Source organism: Mesitornis unicolor, unplaced genomic scaffold (assembly GCF_000695765.1).
Source record: "Mesitornis unicolor isolate BGI_N332 unplaced genomic scaffold, ASM69576v1 scaffold455, whole genome shotgun sequence".
Lineage (NCBI taxonomy): Eukaryota > Metazoa > Chordata > Aves > Mesitornithiformes > Mesitornithidae > Mesitornis > Mesitornis unicolor.
The window spans coordinates 168-24,483 of NW_010185929.1; the positions used below are offsets into that span (position 1 = coordinate 168).

The 24,316-nt window shown below is 40.7% G+C and overlaps 1 protein-coding gene across 1 annotated transcript; it reads right to left on the reverse strand.

Moving 5' to 3' along the window:
- Positions 1-1,270: 1,270 nt before the first annotated feature.
- EPC2 (enhancer of polycomb homolog 2 (Drosophila)) lies at positions 1,271-22,764 on the reverse strand (the record flags this gene model as incomplete). The annotated part of the gene is made up of 10 exons (XM_010184963.1): positions 22,611-22,764; positions 16,528-16,673; positions 13,640-13,846; positions 12,774-12,922; positions 12,368-12,500; positions 10,442-10,633; positions 10,052-10,141; positions 7,668-7,813; positions 7,224-7,567; positions 1,271-1,407 (listed from the first exon to the last, which is right to left on the reverse strand). Coding segments are annotated over exons 1-10 (1,644 nt in total), but the record flags the coding sequence as incomplete, so codon positions are not given.
- Between the last annotated feature and the right edge of the window lie 1,552 nt (positions 22,765-24,316).

Consider the following 24,316-nt stretch of genomic DNA (forward strand, 5'->3'; position numbering starts at 1 on the left):
CCCCCTCCCTGGCAGTGCCCAAGGCCAGGTTGGACGGGGCCTGGAGCAGCCTGGGCTGGTGGAGGTGTCCCTGCCCATGGCAGGGGGGGGGCTGGGGGGGCTCTGAGGGCCCTTCCAACCCAAACCGTGCTGTGATTCTGTGTTTGAGAGGTTTCCTCTAAGAAAATGACTATGTCTTAAGATTCCTTCTCTCTTCTGCCTCCAGGCAGCAAACACACTGCAATTGCAAGTCTAAAGAATTTCCAGCATTTATGGTATGTTCATTCTCATGGAGTAATTTGTACCACAGCACAACTGCCTACTGCATTCTGGAAGTACACACCTTTATTAGTCCAGTTTCTCTGAAAGAATGGCAAGTACTGGAAAGACACCCAGAAATGGCTGAATGTATCACTCTGCAATTTTAATTTATATGGAACTACAAAAATTACTTTGCACAGACATTCAGAACATCTCAAAAATCCAAAATTCACTCCATTTGTTTAAAATATTCTGGTATCATGTCTTTACACTTAGAAAAATGTCAGCACCTATAGAGAATCCCTGATTAATCAAAGTAGAAAACACCAAGGGAAGAGACAAACAGCACTGGCAATTAAATATAATATGCTCAAGGTAAAATATGTTTTTCTAGTAATAAACAGCAGCAACAGCTTTTATATTTTCCTGGTACAAAACTAGCAGAAAACTAAGCTCGACAGGGAAACACTTTCCTCCCTTGCAAGGCATTACAGAGGAAAAATGTGACTCGTTTAGGCGACAGAAGTAGTAACACTGGGGATGGGGAGGGGGAAGGAATCCAATTGAATATGGAAAAGTACGTTTTTCCTCTCAGAAGCTGCCAATGTTTAGTACTCAGTGAACATCTGTTCATAACAGAAATACGTTACCTCATAAAGTAGTTTTAATAAAGAAGTCTCTTCAGAGCACTTACACAAAGGAGGATAAAACCAGTCAAAATAGTACATTTTGACAGAGCACTGGCTATTTCTACACTGACCAACTACACAGATTTTGATGTTGAAACTTAAAATATTATCTTATGCCAAACAGAGAAATGGAAGCAAAGTATCTGGACAAGCTACAGCATAAGTTGCCTTCCAGGCACCATACAGCAAACTGGGGAAGTATCTTCACCAAAACCCATTCTGTGGTCTCTTTAAAGTGTAACACATTTACTGAGGTGTTACATTTCGCTTATAGGAGAGATGAAAACCACCTGAAGCAAAAAAGAATGTACCAGTGTAAGACAAGATTGACGGTGCCTTACCTGTGCTTTCGGATGTGTCTGTTGTGAGGAATGCTGCGATTGCTGCTTCTGCTGGAGCTGAGCAAGCTGCTGCCTCTGCATCTGCACCAACTGCTGTTGATGTGTCTGGAACTGCTCCTCCGTGATGCCCCCTGTTACTACAGAAAAGAAAGCAAAGCTTGGGTTAAATCGGCCTGCACGAACCAAACCAATCTAAAATGCACGAGTGCATCCGTGCTGGGCAATAGGTGGCTGAAGACAACTTACACCATGGTAGATGCTTGCAAAGATCTTCGTATATTCTTATGTAAGGGAGAGGCCACACTAAATTTGCACGTAGTGTTCTTTAGCATTAAGTCAATTTATAACAACAGGATTCACAGCTTTCATTGCTTTTAAGCAGTTTCTATCTTTGGTGGGTTTTGCTCCAGTAGCTTTAAGCAAAAGCTTTAAGAAACTCTTTAGGTTTGGGTTTTTTTCTGGTTTTCAGAAAACAAGCATGGCCTAAAAATGCCAGCTGAGGAAGAAGTCCACTGGGTAGAGAACACCGTCAGTTTGTCTGTAAAATTTTCCCTCCTACAGTCCTCTAATATCGTCCTTTTCTCTGCCACCAAACGGACTCTGCAAACCTGGCATTCGGGAACACCACAGCTCAGATATTTAAACAGTTTGTATGCAGTTCTGTACCAACCCTCACTTGAAAGGGCTATAAACTAATGAATATAGAGTGACAAAGCTGATCTCCACATCTAAAACGTTGTGTTTGCAAGTGTCACAAAGTGCCGTCCATTTAGCAAATCCAGTTTGTCCTTCCTATTTCACACCTTTTTTTCCCCTGAAGGAAATGCTTAAGTTTCACCTGAACAGGATTTTCTCTGACAATTACTTATTTTTAATGGCGTAAGTGTTTAAAAGTGACACAGCACGTTGGTTTCTTTCTGAGCAGCAGGTTAATGCAAGCCCAGCAGTATCACACACTCAACAAGTGAAGGGAGTGGTGAAGTCAGAGAAGTGCTTCTCAATGTTCTCCCCATGAAGAGCTGCACGCTTGATAAACCGAAAACACTGTCAAGTATTGAATGGTAAAACCTGAGTTCTGTGCAGCTGATGCTAACCTGAGAGCTAAGTTCCCCTGGGAGGAAGTAAAAAGAGAACAGGAAGAAGTAAAAAGGGGATTCACTTTTCAAAGATTGCCATTACTATTCTGAACTGTATTTTCCAAAGACTGAAGCTGTCATTCATTTCAAACACCTGGATTCTGCAGGAATATCATCTTGCCAAGAGACACTGAGCTCACGTTAAAATATGAAGTGATCTCTCTGGCTGGGTCTGGCTCTTTCGATTTCTACTTGCAGTACTCACTGTTGTCTTGAAATTTTGTTCTGAATAAATATCAAAATTAAGACTGTGACTGTTTAGAGATGACCACTGAAACTTCTCTACTGCTACATTATTCAAACAGGCTTCAACCACGTTAGGAGGGCACTGAAAAACCCAATTACTAATACAGTTGCTCCTATTAGATGCAAGGGATTTTATTATCATTTCCAATACCTTCTACAATCAAATTTCACAGAATCCCAGAATATGAGGAGTTGGAAGGGCCCTGGAAAGCTCCCCCAGTGCACCCCCTGCCACAGCAGGAGCACCAGAGCAGTCACACAGGAACACGGCCAGGGCTTTGGGTGTCTCCACACAAGGACACTCCACAACCTCTCTGGGCAGCCTGGGCCATGCTCCATAACCCTCACACTCACAAACTTTGGCCTCAGCTTCAGCTTGAACCTCCTGTGCTCCAGCTTGGGACCATTGCCCCTTGTCCTGGCATTGGCCATCCCAGAGCAGAGCCTGGCTCCTTCCTCCTGACACTGCCCTTTCCGAATGGATCCCCAGGAATGAGGGCACCCCTCAGTCTCCTCTGCTCCAAGCTCAAGAGCCCCAGCTCCCTCAGCCGCTCCTCAGCAGGAGATGCTCCACTCCCTCCAGCATCTCATCTCTGTGGCCCTGCTGGACTCTTTCAAGCAGTTCCTGTCCTTCTGGAGCTGAGGGCCCAGCACTGGACACAAGATTGCAGCTGTGGTGTGAGCAGCGCAGAGCAGAGGGGGAGAGTTCCATATTTAGTCTTCAAATTTAGTTCATGTTTAGCTGTACTTTGTTCCTCTTCAAGATTCTTACCTATTACTACAAGCATTTAACTCAAAGTTCAGTCAGCTCAACGTGCTAAGTTCCCTTCACATCAGTCTCTCAAAACGTGTTGCGTTACTAAAGGCAAGAGCCAAGAACAGCATTACAGAACACTACATGTATGTATGTATTTCTATTTTTAAGTGCTGAGGTAACAAATTCCAGCACACAACTTTTGTTTTATATTAAAAAAAAAAGTCTTTTAGAACAAGCTTATAGAGCACAAGAAAGTAACTGAATTACACCTAGCCACAATTAGCTATTATTTGTCTGCAGTACAGGGGTATTCATCTAGACTCAAAGTTGCATTCTTCTATGGATGTTAAAGACTTAATAGAGAAAGCAGCCTACAGAATTTTAGCTTCCACTGCTGAATATTGAGATTTTCTGTTTTACCATAACCTGCCTGAATTGAAATACGACAACAACAGGGTAAAAAGTCAATGTGAAATTAAGTCTTCCAGGCTCCTCTCCTGGATGGCTTTGGTTTGGATTATGTCGTCACTTCTCTGACTATCTGAAGGCTTTAATCAAAGATCACCTTTCAGGCTGCCCCAAAAGTGGTCTTTTATTAATCTAGTTATTTCTCCATGGTATTTAATTCTGGAAAAAAATACACCTCTAAAAGGTAAAAGCTTGTTCCACAAGCAGAGCTCTTCAGCTGAGAATGCCAGCATCTGCAGTTGTTTTTTGTATTTCAGACATGGTAACTACCCAGAACTATCCCAGCAGCTCACTGCAACTGGCAGCCGAGGCAGACCGGGAGCCAAACACAACACTGACAGCCCCGCAGATGGCTGAAGACTTTCCCTAAAGCCTATTTCCTACTTCAGTCCCAAAAAGGAGCTGAGTTGCACTCTAGGAATTCAGCAAGCAGGTTCAGCGTTACTTAGTTGTGGTGAGTAGCAACATCTACAAATTCCTGGTAGCTTCCCTCCTCCACTGTCTCTCCTGATGATCACTTGCATCCCTAGCTCATCAGTTTGTATCTCATTTTCTGGCAGTGTCTCTGGCAAAGAGAGCAGACACTTTTCCAGACGCTACAAGCAGTTTACACAACTGATCAAAGGGTTCAGATGGTTTCAGTGACCTTGTCTCAAAGTTCCTCAGATTCAGTGTTCCCATTTGCAGTTCTTACAACACGAGCAAGAGAATAATGTCGCTTGAAACAGTGGCTCTTTATTCACACACTGCTTAGGCACTTTCAGAAAAAGATCAGTCACACATTTTTAAAAATGTTTGTACAATGCCTGGCATTTGACCAAACACCAGGGTAAGAGCTGCTTTATTAATACAAGTGAAGAACAGAACGCAGAGGTAACACTAAATATTCTTGTGCACTGAAAAACCAAAGCAAGGAACTCCAGGTTCCTAAACTAAAAGAAAAACAACCAAACCAAAACCAATCTGTTTGACTGTTGCCAGTGGTTCCTCCAGAGGCAGCATTATGCTTACAGGTAAGTGCTCTACAAAATCAACTGATTTCAAACATCCCCCACACAGAATTACTTCAATAAATGCAGTGATAGGACCTCTGCTTGTTTAATGCACAACCAGACTCTGACCTTTTAAAATTTACTCACTATTTACTAATGAGAAAACCTAACAGCGGTGCCTCTCGCTGGCTCAGTTATTTGCTGAAGAATTCTGTTTTCTATTGCAGCTGATCCTTTAGCGGAACTACAGGATTTGTTTTGTAATTTAAATCTGGAAAGAAAAAGGTCTTCTATAACCATCAGGTTCCCTGCATAATGTGCTTCAACTACTGCGTGATCTCCGTTCTAACCTAAATCTATTCCGCAGATGACTTCTAAGATTATACAACAGAAGTTACTTACTCCTCCTTAGATCCATCACATTTGGTTTTATGCACTTCTTTAGACATTTCTCTACAGGCCCATCATTAAAACACGTGTTTCTCTATGCTTCCCTTTAGTTCTCTTCTTTCCCTGACCATGCAGATCCTGAAGTACACGAGTGCTAGTCCACACAGGTGGATCATTAATTTGCCATAGAGCATCAACAACTCAGGGGTTTTTATTCATGTTGAAACGTTCTCCTAGTTTTTTTGGTAGACTCCTCTCTCAGGGGCAGGGGAAGAGTCTCCCCAGCGCAGAATTCAAAGCCTTGATGTTTTAATCTAGTTACCCCTTAAATAATTCACTGATATTTATTACATTATCGTGACAAATTCTACAGAAAAAAATCATCAACTTAACCTTTATCTTTTTGAGCAGCTTTCCTTACCTTGGTATCATCATACCTTATTCATGCACACAGAAACCTTGCAGTATTACTTGCTCTTGTTCTATAAAGTGCTACCAGCAAATTCTTCATTGCTCCTTACATCTTACAGTCCACGTTCCACATCCTGAACTCTGACAAATAGCATTCCTATTTTCTGCATTTAACAAGACATCTCTTGATGCTTATCAATAATCCCGTCGCACAAACGCGCCCCTTCCTGCTACAAGTGCAACTCTGCAGCCCTTCAAGTTCCTTACAAAAAAGAAAATCACACAAAATATGACCATAGCACCTTGTGTCTGTTCTCTTCGCACAGCAGAAAAATACTCTTGTGCAAATCCTTTTTGTGAGAGAGCAAACAATACAAAGGCTGCAACGACTGTACACTGGTATTACTTAACAGGGCAACGCTCAGTCTTTTAAGACCTTAACGTAAAAACATCTGCTTTTGCCTTCAAGAAATTTAATTTGAAAGGTATGTTATTTAAGATTAAATACCCAATCCTGCAACTGACTTTAGAAGAGACCACAGCCACATAAGTTAATTATGCCATTTAGAATCAGCCCGTTTTATTACCTGTTTTACAATACCTAAATCTGTATATGCACAACAGAGCAGGGAAATACTCAGGTGCCTGTTGATGCTTGGTAGCAGATATCTCTTGGCTTTTCTCCAATTGTTCATCTTTTTACAGAATCCTACATCCTTTTACGATTATAAAGTGGCAATGTTAAAACTCATGCAATTATCACTCCTAACACAAGCAGCAAGTAATGTAAAGACTGCTAATGGAGGCTTAATGCCATTTTTACTTTTGATGGCTTTTATTCCAACTTCAGTGCTTCTACACTCATCGCTACCAGAGGGCCTACTTTTTTTTAACGTAAAACCATTTATGTGTGAATGGCTCATTTGAGGCTGTCAGGTGCTTGGCTACGAGAGTCTGAGACGATATTTAAGGGAAAAGGCAACCTCCCAGCACAGTTAATCGATGGCTGACGATTTTCTGAAAAATCAACAGAGAAGGTGCATGATTGGAGGCTTCCAGAGTCAAAAGTTTCACTATGACATATCAACAAAAAGTGCTGTTTGCAGACTTTTTCACGCCTGCTCAGTATGCTCACTAACTCGCTGCTGGTTTTCTGAGATGATCTGGCAAGATTTAACAAGAAAAACTCTGACAACAAAAATTACACCACTCCCTGCTTCTGAGAACCTGCTTTTCTTTTGCATCTATAAAGAGCATTCTTCTCCCCTTAACCCAGCTTAGACCAATTCAAGTCTTTAAGGCTCAATCACACTCTTAAATACGAGCAAAATCCCTCCTCTGGATAATGCATATTTAAGTCCAGCACTTGATCAAGATTCTATTGAAACTGTAATAAACGCAGGAGGAAGTGGACTGGTTGTGGAAAATTTCTGTATACTCTAAGAAATACAAAGTAATTAGCTCGCATGTTCGGTTTAGGTGCACATCACTGCTGAAGAATTACCCTAAGATTCAGTATTTTAAGTTCCAGAAGAATTCAAATCCTTGCCTACCTGATATGCCATTCTTGCTGGTGTTCAATAAAGCTACAGACGCTGCAGAGACTCTTTTATTATTCACAGTCTGCCCTGGTTTCCTTGAGGTACATTCTTCGCTATCACTGTCCTGGAGATTTAGTAGCCTTGGCTGAAAACACTGCAGTCGACATGATCTGATATTGCTTAGGATTTCAGAAAGGGACAGTCTGTTTTCACAACGTTTATTGGAAGCATTGGTCCGTGAAAAATTAGAAGAAAAGTCTAAAGTCTGGGAAGAGCTTGGAAAACTGTTCAGCATTTCCGGGTCAATCTGTCTCAAGACAGGATCATGCTCTGTGGATATTCGGTCCATTATAACCCTGATGAAAGAGGATGAAAAGATGACATGAGTTTAACTATCTCTGTCTAATACTTTCATCACTTCAAGGGGAATGAGAAGTAAAAACAACACAACCGTACCTTCCACCCCTGCCAATTCGCCTTCTTGCAAATCCTATACATCTTCGTGGAATTGTAAGGGTTGTAAGGCAATGCCTGAACCTCAGTTTGTCCAATTCTGCCAATTCCGAGTTCTCAAATGAAGAATTAGTTTGGTCCAAACGAGGCTGTAAAGGAAAAAGAACAGGCAATTTTGCATTAATTTAGTGTACACTTTGATCAGGTTACTACCAAGTGATTACCACGCAGAGGACACGGTATAGGAAATGCTGAAAACGCCCACAGAGCTATCACTTGATTAATATGCTCAGATCACGTAAGAACTTGAAAGTTGTTTTTTAATACATGAATTCATGAAGCAGAAAACCCCCTTTCCTTAATTAGTCATAAAATCAGACACCACAACCAAAAAACAAAACAAGCCAGAATTAATTCACTGAACCAAGCAGGACATAAAACCGTGCTGCTCAGACACAGGTCCATCTGGCCCGGTACCTCCTGCCCGATAACGGCTCTTTCAGTGGTTCATCACAGGACAGAAAGCACAGGGAGCAATTCTTTTCTTGTTACAGCCTCTGAGCTTCAGGCTTTCAGAAGCCCAAGGACTTCCTGCAGGCAAGGCTGCACCTGGACTATGTTTTGTGATCAGATCAGGGCCTATCCTCATGAATTTGTCTAACCCTGCTAGCAAGGGTCAGCAGCATAAAAGCTTTTGTCTGTAAAAACGTGTGTGAACAACTGCAGTGCTAAGTATCACACCACAGAAGAACACTTGTAGTACTCATTGTGACAAAGGAAACCCCAAGACAACCTGTTGATTCATAAAGGATCCCACTGAATCATCAGCTCTCCAAAGCAAAATGCCAACACTTCCCCTATGTCCACAGGTAATTTCAAAAGGGCTTCCTAAATTTGCAGTTTATTTTTACTCATGAAACTCATACTGCCAAAAGGTGACAAGATGTTGATCTGAATGGCTTTTGTTCCAGCACACAGCACTCCACTACCAGATCTCGACAGCCTATTTGCTGTATCAGCTTACCTCAGGGCATTTTCATTACACCATGAGTATCCTCACTGTTACCATTATGAGCTCAAAACTGCATCACCTTTACAAGCAGAAATGCTGAGTGCTGTCTGAAACGTCTTACATGACAGTTTAATAAATATTCATGAAAGTAATCGATTTTTTGTGATCAGGTTAAACTTACAGCAACAGCAGTGCTGTAGATTCAACCCATTTATGTTGAGAGTTAACCAAACCTCCAACGGCTCCAGTAGTTAAAAAAACCTAAGAGGCTGTTAAATAACCTGCTTCTAAACAGCAACGGAAAAGTAACAGAAAAGAATGAAAACACAAATTTTCAGTAACCTCAGCTTTTTTTGGCTAAGGAATTCACTCACAGGCTAAGGAAAACCAAAAAAGTAGGATACATTTTGAGAGAGATGCTTCAGCTAACCCACTAATAAATCCCTAAAAGGAGAAGAGTAGTTAAAAGTAATGGCATTTTCTTGGACAGATCGAGTTAGCCGTGGTGTTCTGGACACTGCAGACCAGGCGCAGGTGGCAGCACACACCTGACCTGCGCAAAGAGCTCAGTGCAACTGGTGGGAGATGCCCGTGCTACTGTTCAAGTACTGTGGGGGATGTCTGGGCTTCTGAAGCAGCCACCTAGTGCTAAATGACTTCTCCATAAATAGCTTTAAAGACTACACAATTACACGATTATTTTGTCACGTAACTTCATTCTTCCCACGGGAAGCAGGGAAAGTAAAATCAGAGCCATTAAAGCGTTGTGCTGCCTTTCTCAGTCCTCTGCAGCCTAAAGCTCCCCAGCCACCAGCACGTGCTTGGTAAGAAAACGTCACTGTCAGTGGTTGAGATGGTAACAGGACATCTACACCAAGCCTCTGTCCTTTATTGCAATTGTCACCTCATGTTTTTCAACGTATCTACAGTTTGCACTGATGTCAAAAGGAAATTTTGACTTAATTACATGAAAAAACTCCTCAGCAGATTAAACACCTCTGCTTCAACAGCAGACTCGACTCAATGCCCCAGCAGGATCCCTCAGCAGGTCTGAAAACTGGGACAAGAAATATCCAACTCTAATGAGCTCCACAGGCTGGGAAGAAAGGACATGCTAAAAAAAAAAACCAAAACCAACAAGGGGGACAAAAACCTCTCCCTTCTTAACAGCACTACCTTCAGGTAACCGCAGAGGAACAGTACAGTGAGAAAACTTCTCTTGAAAACTCAAATGGTTTTCTCTGGATTCACCAAATCATCAAAGACTTGGTGGTGAAAGTGGGAGCAGAAGAAATACAACATTAGCACTGTGCCAATCGGAATTAATTAAAAAAACCCCAACCACCACACTAAATGCAACAGCAGATATTCTTACGGCATAATACTGGCATCCTGCTCTTCTCCTGAAAGCACAAGGTCCATCAGGATCGTTTTCTTCTTCTGCTTCTGATACTGGTGAGGGTACCTAGACCAGAAAGCAAAGTCATTCTTCCAACTGCCACATTTGTAGAATACAGTTTTATTTATTTTGTATACAAGCTTGTTTATATGATCTGACCTGCCACACTTATAGTAAATGCAAGCTCCTCAGAAGCATAACTTACAAAAAGAAAACAAACCTATTGTTTATACAAGTATCTCTTTTATATATATAGATATATATAGACTATATGTATCTATATATCTCCACTGTCCAGCAGAGCCATTCTCCATTTCAAGGCTGACTGGCCAAATTACCAGCACCTGAAATTTCCAGGTTTATTACCTGTGGGAACTCATCTTCGTCTGAGCTGTGGAAGTCGTACTGTTTAATATCGCTCTTGCTGATGACGGGCAAGGGCTCAGCAGAGGGCTGCTGAGGAGTTACTACGCACTCTATTTTCGGTTTCTTTAGATACTTCTTCTTTTGACGGACAACGTCTGACACCTCCTCCTTTAGAGATGAATGATGAGGATGCTGCTTGTGAAAAATAAACAGAAAAATAGTTAAAAAATTACCTTTTCCTCATCTCATGCCTTAAAAGACTTGACTGCTTGTCTTCCGAAACCTCTCAACATGCAGCACGTGCAGATTATTTCAGACACAAAGCAAAATCTATTCAAAACATTAAAACACCCAGAATTTACCTCTGATCACCTTTACAGACATTTATTAATAAACAAACGGAAAGCTTTCAAGCCAGGTGACTACCCAAGAGTCTCTTGCTGTGCAGTGCACTCAGTATATTGTAATTGCAAATGCTACTCCAATTTTTTTTCTGAAATCTGAGTTTTCTATAGCAAGCACTTTCAATTTTCTGAACAGCTCAGATAAGTTCAAAAGAAACACCTAATTTGTTTCATGTTTCTCAGCTGATATTTCTGAAAAGATTTAATGTGATTCGCTCCCGCTACTGAAGATCCTGCCAACACAAACTCTCCGCAGTAAGCAACTCTGTCAATATTAAACTCTTCACTTGAGCACAAATGCCATTAAACTTCAAAGCATTTAAATTAAAAGGAAGATTACTTGTGAGATTCTCAATTACAAGTAAAAGCCAGTGCAGTTTTGAAAAAGTCTTTAAATTTACCCCAAATTACCACTTATCAATAACTGACTGAAACCAGCGCCAGTAACGGGGCTCAGCTTCAGAACCAGAGATGGGAATCTCAAGGAATAACAAAATCCTGCCCCCGAACCAAGGGATTTGTATTAAACTCAGTCACCACTGGGTGTCGCAGGTGCTAAATACAAGTTTCAAAAGGTCTCCAGCTCTCCAGCCTTGCACTGAAGCATTTTATACCTAGTGGTTCAGGTTCTCTCTCAAAAACACATCTTAATTCAATGTTGGGTGCATCTTTTTTTCCTGTCACATTAGCAGTGGAATATCAGGCCTGTCCTTTTTTTCAGTATACAAAACATTACGACCTGATTCATTATCAGATCTGAACAGTGACAGAAGAGACAGAGTTCCCTTTGATGGTGGTTTTTTGTTTTCTTTGGGGTCTTTATGTGGGTTTGTTTGGGGTTTTCTGAGTGGAGTATGTTACTTCATGAGACAAGCAGCATCTTCACGGCACTTCTAGCTATGGATGATCCTTGTATTACTACTTCTTCTGGTGTTACTACCGAGGTCCATGATAAAAATTAAACTACATCTACTGAGTTTCTGTACAGATTAAAAAAAATGTAAAGGAAGGCTTTGTCCAAGTAGCATTAAGTACAGCATTCCACAGCTTGGCTGGTTTTAGAAAGACAAAATAACCAGTGTGTAACACACAGCAACTCAAGTCTTGCATCCTCCTCAGAGCAGCCTTCCACTCCTTTGTAGAAACTAAAGGTCCCTGAGTATAGCCACTTTTTCCACCATCCTATGTTTGCTACTTATCACCTAATACTGGGTGCCAAGCAGCAGCAGATAGAAAAATGCCTACTCTGTATTACTGAGGAAGGTACAGCTTCAGTAGTAACAAACTACCACAGACTGCAGCAACTGTTTTTTCTCTACTTGCAATTAGTTGCTTGCAACTTGTTTCAGCTGTCAGCAAGATACAACAGTTGCATTCTTGTGCCTGCAAGAGTAACTAATCAAAGAGCACTCACACAGTTCACAATGGTTTCTACTCACTTTTCCAAGGCAAACATCTGCAGGGCATATCCAACAGAATGATAAAACCGCTAACAAGAGACTCGCAGCAGAAGAAAGCTCACCTTAACTTTACATTCTTGAACTTTGTGATGATTTCCGTTATGAAGAGTGGATGGAGTTGTGCTCAGCTCTTTTTCAGGTCTATTAAGCTTCACTTCGTTGAGGATTTCACCTCCATAATCACCCAAATGGTACCTCAAAAAACACAAGTACAAATATTAAACTGCATGTCCACTGGAAAACGTTTGAATGAAATGAAAGACCCAAAAGAGGCAAGCAGCGTGCATAAAACCCTTCTATTTTAGCTTCTGAAGTTTATGGTGCTACGTACGTCTTCAGGCATGCACATGTGCAGAAGACTTGTTATCCATACAGGAATAAATTACAGGAGGTGTTTTCAAACCTATTTGATGAAAATTAAAACCCTGGTGTTATAAATAACTTCTTAAATATAATCTGCAATGTTACCTTTTCTCAACAACCTCTAACGTTAAATGCAACAGCTCGCGTTTTGTTTTCTCTCTTCTCTTTATCATCTCCAAAATGGTTATGGCTCTGCTAAACTCTCTTCTTAATTTCAACATCTTCTCGTAAGACGCTTCATCATTCTTCCGATTCTATTGGAAGATTAAACAAATTTTAAGTCAAAAGCAAAACCTGTGAGGCATAAACATCCAAAAAGTTACATGATGCAGCTGCAAGTGAGAATCATTCAAGTACACACAGAAGAAAACTTTTCTAAAAGTGTAACCTTGTCAGTAGACAAAGCCACAAAAAGCAAACAAGATTAAGCTGAAAAATAACTTTTCAGCCATTCCCCCCATGTCTTCTCTGCTCAGATTCCACATTAACGCAGTGGAAGTTTGTCAGAACAAGGAATTCGGGACTTGGTTCCTGTAGCATTTTTCCCACCTTGATTCTGCACACAGTAAGGTTGTGCACACACGTGTACAAAGTTGATGTAAAATGTTCAGTAATTACAGATTTCCTAGCTCAAATGCAAAACCTGAACTATTTACTCCATGGAAGTGGATGACCGTTTGCCCTTTTTCACAGAAAGGGAAGTCTGCAAGCCAGCAAATCCCACAGCTGCTTGTTTATGTGCCAATACCTACACATCACTCTCTGAATTTCGGCTTTCTAGAATCCAAAATCCATTCTACATCACTCAGGAGGTTCGAAATTTAGCTGGGTTATCCAAGATTATAAATATTAATAATCAGATCAGTAACCACAGGACAGATCCTACAAGATCCTGGATAGGAATCAAAATGATTCCCATCACTGCCAGATTTAAACGGCCACATTTAAACCAGTAACGTCTGCCCAGTCACCTTTCTCGTCTGCATCTTCTCAGTTCTCCGCCGGAAGGCGACGTAAGGGTCGTTGTTGGTGGAGCCATCCCTCTTTTCTTGTTTGATTTGGGGGATGAGAGACGGCCCTCTGCAATTCTTCCGCTTCCTCACCCAGTAGTCATACACAGCTTTAATAAGGTAGTCATCCTCATTTAGCAGCAATTTGGCTTCCTGAAGTGTTACAAGCTACAAGAGAAAAAAGAGAAGGTGCAATTCAGATGGGGCTGGGGTGGTGGTGAAGGGAGAAAGTCACCGCACAGGCACCTCTCTTGTCCACTTCCTAAATAAACTTCTTTTCTAGCACACGAGAGTAAAGGGAGGAAAGAAATACTGCTCTAAATGGAGGTACTCAAGCCATCAGCTGGTCTCCCTAAGTTAAATATACAATTCCCAACCTTTTCTGAACCAGCATCTTCATCCCTCAAACTTTCACATAATGGCCTACAACCCCATCAATTCTTCATGAAATCTGAAATCATCATTTGAAATAATGGGATAGCATAGGATGTAAATACCTCACTAGAGTCTGCAGATCATGATTTGAGAATTGCTTTCATTTGACTTATTTTTTTTCTTATAAGTTTCTTATTGGTTAGCCATTATTAATGTACACCTGTTTGCAGTTTAACGTTGAAGGTATTTTACTGTCTACAGAATATATTCTGAAGTAAATTGGGTTTTTAATTTTTCCCCCAAAATGTTTTCTTTGTGATAGAAAAGGATAATGACCACCCCTTTCATTACCGCCCAGAGACACAACAACATTTACTTCTTCAGTGGGAGGTAAACACATGTAATTACATGTTTGCCTCTTTTTTTCCTTTTTATATGGAAATCAAGACTAAATAAATGCAAAACCCATCACTAACTAGTACGTTCTTTTAGCTCGCTCGTATCATCTTAAACCTATTCATTCAATAAGAAGAAAACAGAATCTCTAGTATTACTTCAAGCAGAAGTTGGACAGTACTTCATTCTCCCAATAAATTGAAAAATATCAACTGAACAACTTAAATTTGCAGTTTGGCAACATGTCAGACTACGTTCAATCTTGTCCCTATGTTAAGATAAGCAGAACAAGCAGCAATATATTTCAGAAAAATAAGGGTAACCTAAGCGTAACCACTGCTACTATGTATGTGCCAACTCCTGCCAGAATAGAACAAAATCCTTGTAGCCTACAGCAGAATTAGAAGATTATTCAACTGTTTAACAAAAATAAATCAAATACACCTACTCACGAGCACATCCCATCTCTGTGTGACAGGTGAGATGGTTTGTGTGTAGCTAACACACGTTACACAAGCCATCATCCCAGTCCTTTCTGTCCTTTGCTCCCTTTTTTCCACTAATGTATTTCTTAAAAAAAAAACCCCAGTAAATAAATTAAAAAACAACTCTGCCTTGAGTACACAGTTGGCAAAGTTCAGTTTTGACCCTACTTGCTCGTTTTTGCAAGTACCACCACTCATGTGGATGCTGTGTCCCTGTATTCCTTGCTCACACCCAAGAGGAATCTCTGGAATTTCACCTAAAGACAGGGATTTCTTCTTACACACCTTACCTTCAAGACACAGCCTGTTACAAGAATCAATTACAATGCTGCATGTATAAATAAGACCTTTTCTGTCATGGCCCTCCTTAAATAAGCACTTTCTGACTCAAAATACTCTTCACCTGTGTCATGCTTCAGTGTTATTCACATTTAAGGGGCAGCTGCCTACAGAGAAAAATCCATAATCTTACAATATTTCACTTTAGGAAAAAGATCTTCCAGTTCTCACATTTAACTTCATTACTCAAGCTATGAAAGATGAGACCAGCATAAAACCAGCAAATTCATCTTGAAAAGTGATAACCAGAACCACTTGAACTAAAGGCCAAAACAGAGGTATCTACATGGAAGCTCTAGGACATGCAAGTACCACATGTTCAACAAGTATCATCCAATATACCCTGCAATTTTTTTCCTCGCCTCCCATCTTCTTAGCATAGTAAAAAATCTTGACCTAATCCTTGTTAAGGTTGCTTTAAGATGAAGAGAAGACAACATTTTGGCCTCTTAACACATCGCATTGAACTAAATCACACTGAGTAACTGGATCCTGCAATGGATTTGTCACTCCCACAAAACAGCCATCTCACCAAGAAATAACACTACTTATTTCAAACTTGCCTTTCAGAAACTGATCCTTCAATGTCATTTTTGAGCCATCTTTTTGGCTTTAAGGCCCTTCTCCAGACTCTGGCATCCTGGAAAACCTCAGGAATGGACTTCTAAGATACTGGTACCTTCTGATACAATAAATGACTAAATAATCCACAGCACGCTGCTTCTAATGAAGGGAAAGCAGCTGCCAAGTGTGAATTTGAGTGTAACTTCTCTCCTTTCATCTGTGCAGTTTCTACTACATGGGCCCAATCTCACCAAATGCTTTGCTTCACTGTCTGTGCTAATAAGTTTTTAGCCTGCAGCTGAAGTCAGTGTCCACTTGTACCAACTGAAACAAAGCATTTAGATTATAAGTTTATATATAACATATATATATGTTTATAGCCAAATCTATACACCTACCTATCACTGCAGGCTTCTTCCATAGCGACACAGGTAAAATAAAATGTTGTAAGCTAAGACACTGTGGTTAGGAATTCAAATTTAAAAGACACTTGTTTTTCCCAAACTATCAATACTGTCAATAAGAGACAGCAGTGTGATTTCTGTCTAAGCACAGACTCACACAAACACACTTACCCTGTTGTTTAGAAATACAGCAAATTGAAAAACAAAATAAAAACCACGCAGAACCGCCCCATCAGAAAACTCAGAAATGAGAAAGGCTCAGTCATTTCTTCACACAGCCCAATACCTGACTAGAGCTGGCTTTTTCGAGTCTGTCAACCATTATTTCAAACTGCAGCGGCTTGATTTCCATCTTGCGGTTTAGTCTGTTCAGTAAGGTCTCATCCTCAGAGTCCATATCATAATCTGGCTGCTCATTGTCCAGATTAAAGGCTGAAACAAAAACACACGTGCACAAAAAAACAGTGAAACACCTGGAAAACAACATCCTGTGGAAATACAGAAACGTGCATCTGAAAATCAGAAGTAAAAAAGATCGACAAAGTTTTGGATTAGCATATCTCTGCTGTAACACTTGATGCTAAAAGCTTTCCCCACGTAACAGCTGCAAAGCAATGGTTAGAAGTTGCTTGAATCTGATTCCCCTCGTGTTGTAAGTCAAAGAAGTTTCATTTTATTTGAAGTGGCTTGAAGGGGTGACAGGAAAAAAAAGTTTGAGTTTAAAAAATTACCGCAGAGGCATTGAAACTTTAATGTCTCTCTGCAAAACAAGGGCAAAAATGCTTCTTGGTGCTGTTACAATACAGCTCCACCAGAATATAGTGATAAGATTCTTAACAATTAGGATAATTTTCTGTCAAATCTCAGACTTGGAGAACAAGCACCCACACTGAAGTTCCACTATAATTTCAGTTGCCAATTTTTAGATCGTTCAACAAACTTAAACTCTTAAAATACTTAATGGACTAAAGTTTCCCCTTGCTCTTTCTCCTTCATCTAACTGTGACAAACTGCAAAAGTGCTACACCAAGCCTGTGGGAATCATGGTTTTTTCTCCAAAACCAACCCAATTCTAGACGGAGAACCCAAAGATCCCTCCACACTCTCTAAGTAGTAAGTTCCCAACCTTACAGCAAAGCTTGTGTCTTTATTACAGATTGTGCTACAAATTTATACTTGGACAAAGTACTAGAAGCCCAATGAACTTATCATTCAGATAACCTAGCAGGAACTAAATTTTACACCAAGTATGAGCAAATTGCATACAGCAGCAAGAATTCTTAACATGAAACCTCAACTGTACCTAATAAAACCCTAAAGAGGTGAAACACCAACCACAATACTAAAAATAATACAGTAACTTGTTGACTGGATTAACAGCAGTGAAGGCGGTGAAAATACATTCTACTCTTATTAGACAAATAGCACTCTCTTATCTTTATGCCTTTAACTCAGCTGTATCCGAGTGTTAACTCACAGAAAACCTCTGCTACTGAGCTTCCCGGTATGCTTTGAGACCGCCTTAAACCAAAAATTTGGCCAGGAGCAGAAGACAACACACTAAAAACTTATCTCTAAAGCAACGATAGTGTTTTCTCTCCCATGGTCTGACCAGTCGGCAATTGGGTGGTAAGCAGACATGCCCACATCTCAGACTAGCCCAAAACCACTCTTTCTGTATTCCGATGCAATAAATTAGCTAAACCACTACCAGCATTTAATCTACTTGGCTACGCACAGAAACTTGGTCAGATCCAACTGATAAATGCTTATTTTAAGCATTTCCTTACCATTTTCAGCTGCAAACTGCGACCTCTCAGAAGAGGCAGCACTTGACACCACCACTTGGTCAGACAGCTCCTCTGGCCTAACACACATGCTGGAAACTCACTGTAAAATCTGCTTTCAAGAAGAAATTCATAATAATGGGCTATAACTACGTATTAAGTGGAATTATTAACAGTATTTATTTAATAATACAAGTTGCATGGCAACTTTATTTAAGACACTGCCACACGTGACCCACAGCTCTCCCTCTAAGAATTAATGACCGGGTATTAAACTACTGCTTACAATACCGTACCCTGCTTCTCCAGTGGCAGTCTGTAGGAATCAAAAGGTTCCTGATAAAAATCTGACCCAGATTTTTTTAACAACTCATAGTTCTGTAAAACTGCATTAAAATTGTCACCAAACAGGACTAGGAACTTGAGAGGAGAGACACCGTACCAATACCTGGGGTGAAATGCTACCCGGTCCTGTTCAAAGAGCTGAACAGCCAAATACCAATGCAGCAGCTGCCCAGGATCAGTGCTGGACTCAAAACCCATCTTTTTGGAAGCAGGTCCTACAACAAAGCAGGTCTCTACTCCAAAAAACAGAGGTTCGACCATGTTCTCACAGAGACATGAGAATGCACAGAAACCCACTAAAGTCCACAAAAGGCACTGCTGCTTTACCCTCACACTGATACTGATCTCACACCAAAAAAGAGTCAACACGTTAAGATAATTCAGGAATCCTCCACAAACAAAATGTTTCAAGTCAATTTTTATAAACCAGAGTATCAGTATCTAAAGTGACCCTGAAAGGAAGGGAGTCTGTCCATCCTTCCTCTAACTGCTCACTTCAGCAAGCTGGACCAGTTTACACAGGTACCCAGTAAGCACCAGGACCAGTTTGAGACACACAGGGGTGCATGCACCCAGAAGTGAAACAGGGAAGAAAATCCAAACCTCCCCTTTTGGCTGTTACCGTGGTTCACCCACCCCTGTGAACCACCACTGGCTAAGTAACGTGTCGAGCCCACCAAGCTTCATGCACAGCACTGAATTATTTGCAGATAAAACATCAGCTGTCTTAGCAGTCATTTCGAGACTTCATGAATAACAAATGAAGCACTGGAAAATGGAAAAAAAAAATGTAATCCTTAAAATAAAACCCCAAACAAAACTAAACTACACCCTGAATTTCAACTCTACAAAAATATTTTGACAAATACTCAGAATGACAAGATAAAAGGTATCCAACACATACCTGCCAGGAACAAGTTACATGGAATAAATCCAGTCTCATTTTGTTATACAAAGACATTGGTACTGTGAGAATTGTAGCAGCCCTTGTCATTTATCCTGCTTTTCACACCTTCTAGCAATGCTTTTCTTTTGCTAGCAATGCTGCTCGCACCACCCGCCATGGCCTGCAGTTGTCAATACGGTTCGGTTTCAAAGAGAGGTTTACACGGAGGCTGCAGGTTAATGGTGCTGAAGGGGAGCAATCCTTGTGTACACTGGTTCCAGAAAAACTCATTTCTCATCCTGGAGTCAGCTTCCAGTCTGGCAGCTTGCTGGCTTCAAAGCCATCACAAGACACAGGTGGTTTATGTGCTGTGCAATGTACCCATCCATCACCACGCTCTGTTTCTGCCCCTGCCATAGCAACAGATGCGACTGCTCATTCATGCCTGCAAGAATTAGTGAAGAACTGGACTCTGTCACAGAAAGCACTGTATTTTTGATGACCTGCTACTAGTCAGCATTTTGAGAACAACCAATCTGCCAGTTCATGCAGTTAAAAATGGATCATCCATATCCCTTCCTCCTGGTAATTCCTGGAAGACTCTTGATTGACTGATGAATCTGGTTTACCTGCTCCAAAACTCCCACATTTCTCCACTTTGCACGTCTCGCTGTTGGACAGGGCCCTGGTGATCCCACCAGCAAAGTTTACTGCATGAACGCTCACAACTTTTGCTGATTTTTGGTTTGCTAATTGCTGCTGCAAAACCAGCCTCCAGGTTTACATCCTCTGCCACTTCAACCGCTCCCAATGGCAGTGCCTTTTAGAAGGACTGGCTTTTTTGTTTTACCTGTGCTCCCCCAGGAACCAAGAACTAAGAGAAATGCGGTTATTTTTAAGGTAAGTTACATTAAATTGGGTTTAAGTTAACTAAATTAACTAATTTCATTTGCTAACTAAATTAAGGCTGTGGTTCCACAGTGATTTGAAGCTGATACAGGCATGAGTTAGCACTACAACTTAGCTTCCCTCCCCAGCAAGCCACGCTCCTACCACCTCACTTGTGCCAACACCAGCAACCACATAACAAAGCCAAGCCAGAAAACTGATAAATAGGTTCACCTAACCAGAAAATGAAAGATAAGCTTTCTGCCAGATCCCTTCCCTGAGTCAGCTCCCCTGGGAACACAACTGCCACCAGAAAGGCACCGGCAGTAGGAAATGGGCAATGATGACATCTGTGCTGACCAAGAGCAACCAGAGACCCACATCGTGCGTTAATTCGGGTAATGCATTAGTTTGGTATTTGACACTTAAGTAAAATACATCTATATTAACAATCTATTTTTTGCTCCATTCTTACTGCTTCTTACATCCACTTAGCTATAATTCTGGCATAGGTACAAGTGTACTAACTTATTCTCTTCGCTGCATATTAATAACTTACAATGAATCTCCATGTTACTGAAACTACAAACATACTTGAAAAATTATCAAGCATGCTGGAATAATTCAAATAGTTCAAGGCTTTTGTTCTATATTCAGTTCAAAGTCACCAGAGTTGGCGCTACCATGAACCCCATGCCTCACAAAGAAATTAACTTTTCTCTGCCTCAAACCACTGCTCTAAATGAAAGAATTATACTGGTAAAGTTAGAAATATTAAAATTCTTGGCTGCCAGATGAACAGCAAAACATTCACTTGCTAGAAATAAGCACCAGTAAGTGCAGATTACAGTATGTAGCCTCTTGGCATCTCTCAGTTTACAGAACTTTCCTCACCAAAGTAAGCATTGTTGCTCTCTGTGCTTTTAGCATTACAGCAGACTTTCTCAGCAGTTTACGGAGCATAAAGCTGCCTTGTATCACACCTACTCCAACCAGAATATGTGGGAAAAATTATCTTGGAGCAGTATCTCATGTTTATCTTCAGCTCAAATACCTTCTGTAATTCTGTCCAGAAAGACTGAGAGTTTCAACAAGACAAAGAATATTTTGGCATAATGTATTTAACACTTTTAGATGTGTTTATTAACAATATTTACACTGTTTCTGGCAACGTCCAACGAAGAAAGTAATAAAATACATTCCTCATTCAGCAGCTTCATCTCAGTGAATTCAACCTGCCTCGCTTGCAGGTTTGTTTCTTCTATTAAGGAGGGAAATATTTCAAATCTTCTTCAGCTCATTTCGCACATTACCACTATGATCACTACTCTATCACCTGAGCATGTTATTTAAAAAAAAACCTTATTTTGTAATTAGACATAAAAAACTGGAGACTTAACCATGTTGGTGAGAAATCATGCAAGGCTTTTCAATACACAGCTGAGTTTGGGCTTGACAATCTCGGCCTAACTTCATTTTCAGTTGTGTTTTTAAGCAGATGACACAAACTTAAAGTGCTTCCTGTGCTCAAATCTACACACAGGTGAAAAAAATGTGAGAGGAACAGATTATCAACACGCTCTGCGTAGCAAGATGAGGCTCAATAAAATCAGTATTGTCTGCACAAATCCCAAAACTGAGAGCTACGTCCAAAACCATGAACTTGTGATGGGAAAAAGAGACCCAAGACTGAAATTGTGCTTTACCATAACGACTGACAAGCCACTGCACTAACCAAATCTAAGGTTTTGCTACACAGATGACCCCTGGGAGAAGTCCAAGTCACAAAATAATCCCCTGGAACCACATGCTGCAAGAGACAAACACAATTTGTGTGCCAAGAACAACTGAACTATAAATGTGTCACTTGTCAACAGAACAGCAACCAAAAAGTGTTAAAATTAATCCAGAAACCACAACTTTAATTAATTAGATCTTTTAAGACATAGGAAGCTAGACTCATGCAAAATATACTTCCTTTTATCTATAAAATAAGCTCAAAGTTCCATACAGAAAGGGAACTCTATACAGTCTCAGCAAAACACAGTGAAAACTAACGTCACCCACAGCCCAGAACACATCCACGCTGCAGGGGACAGCCTGAACTCCACTGTTAGCACAGCAGAAACTGAACCATCACGAACTCTGTTACGATTGTAGAATGAAGGTTGATATCATTACAAAAACTGTTCTGTTTTATTGATTTCCATTTATCTAGAACTTTTAACAGTAGCCAGCTACTGTACATGGACACCCAGTTATCAACAAACAGCAGGAAAAACCTCATCTTCAACCTTAAGTTCTTCCAGACTGAGAAGAGATACTGCAATTCACGTATACAAATCCCCTTTGGATTTCCAAGTCCGCCCGCTTTCTGAATCTTGTAGCAACTTCCTCCTCAAGACTGGTTGAGGATTACTCAATTTAAATAAATTAACAAAAAATCAACATCTGTTCACTTACGTTGAATGTGAATGAACTGCTTTGGTTGCTTAAACTCTCCTTTATACAAACGATTGTAATAGTTGACATTGCTCTCCGCTTCAGGGACTGGGATAACCATGCTCTCTTTCTTTTCTCTGAAAACTTGTTGTGCTGAGATAGCCCGTTGCAAATGATGTTCCTGCAAGAGGAAAATTTAAGAGTTTGTTTAGGTATCAGTACATAGAAGCGCATACAAAGACAGTCATCTTTTTCTCCTACTGTTTACCTGGTGTTGTACAGGAGACCCAGATAAGAGAGCTGAGCCTTTCCTGTATTTTACAGGGCAGCAGGATGCTGTCCAAGTTAGTGACAGAAGATGTGTACTGTGGGGTTCCTAAATCTTAGAGCTCCAGTGAATGTAAGGCAGCACTACAAAGAGCTGAAAAGAGCCCTTTGTTCAGATGATGGCCCACACCTCCAGCAGACTGGGAAAAAGTCAAACGTTCACACCACACAAAATAACCTGAGCAGAAGATGAGGGCTGGCATAAACCAAACCCATCAAAACCTGCCATTGAGAAGATGTATGCAGCATCAGTTAACAGATGCATAGTAAGTCCTTTTGAAGCATTATAAGCAGGAGATACAAATCAAAAGAGTAGCTAATTTCATCATTCCTGTCTACCCAGCAGTTCTCACCAGCTTGCATTCTTCACTTCAGCTACTTAAAAGCAATAAAAGGGCAGTCCTCATAGAAGAGCACTTGGAAAGCACAACTCCCTGAACAGGTACCACTTCATTTTATTCTGACAGGACAGGAGTCGCAATTTCTACAGACTCATTTCAAGTTAAAGAAAGAGCACAATAAATATATCAGTTTACAAAGACTTCTTAGATTAACTACTGGTCTCTAGCACAACCAAGAGCCTGAAAGTTTCATTCTCCTTTCACAGTACTCCCCCACTGCAGCATCCTTGCCTCCAGCTTCCAAAGTTTGTGGGGAGGGAGGATGACACAGCAGAATAAATATCGACTTGAAATTGAAGCTCAGCTCTGTCACACATCTATGCCTGCGACTGCAACACAGTCGGGCAGACACGGCTGTCTCACACACAGAGATCCTGTGCCACACACTTGGGTGAATTCTCTCAAGAACGGGATTTCTTCCTCTTTATTTCCACAGATCTTTACAAAAAGGGCGGCAAATGAAAGCAAATCATTAAAAATATGTAAATGCTATTTAATAAATTAGATCCGTTTAAATATGAAGATCTTGCATAAATGCAAATAATGCAATTTCTGCTAAATTAGAATATAACAAATCAGCGACTGCTTTGGGAATCTCCTGAAGCAACACTAAATCAAACTATCAGGCTCCCAAGTGAATGCCAGTAGAATTAAGACAATGCAATCAAATATCTGGTGTGATCTGCTTGAGTTACTATGTACTGAGTAAATCTGTCACTCCACCATTAAAACGTGTCTTGGAGAGCTTCACAGCAGCGAGTAGGTAATTCAACTGGAATAAAATTTAACCCCCACTTGAAGACGATGATCTCCAACACTAGGTAGGTCAGCCATGACTTTCTCAAGTCCTGACAACCTCCAGTTCCCACAGCCCCTCTAAATAACCTGTTTCAGTGATGTGTTAACCCTCTTTTGCCATAAGTAACAAGATACTTGCCACTGCTGGCAAGTCAACCATTCCTCACATAGGATCATCGCCAAATTTCCTGAGGGTGCATT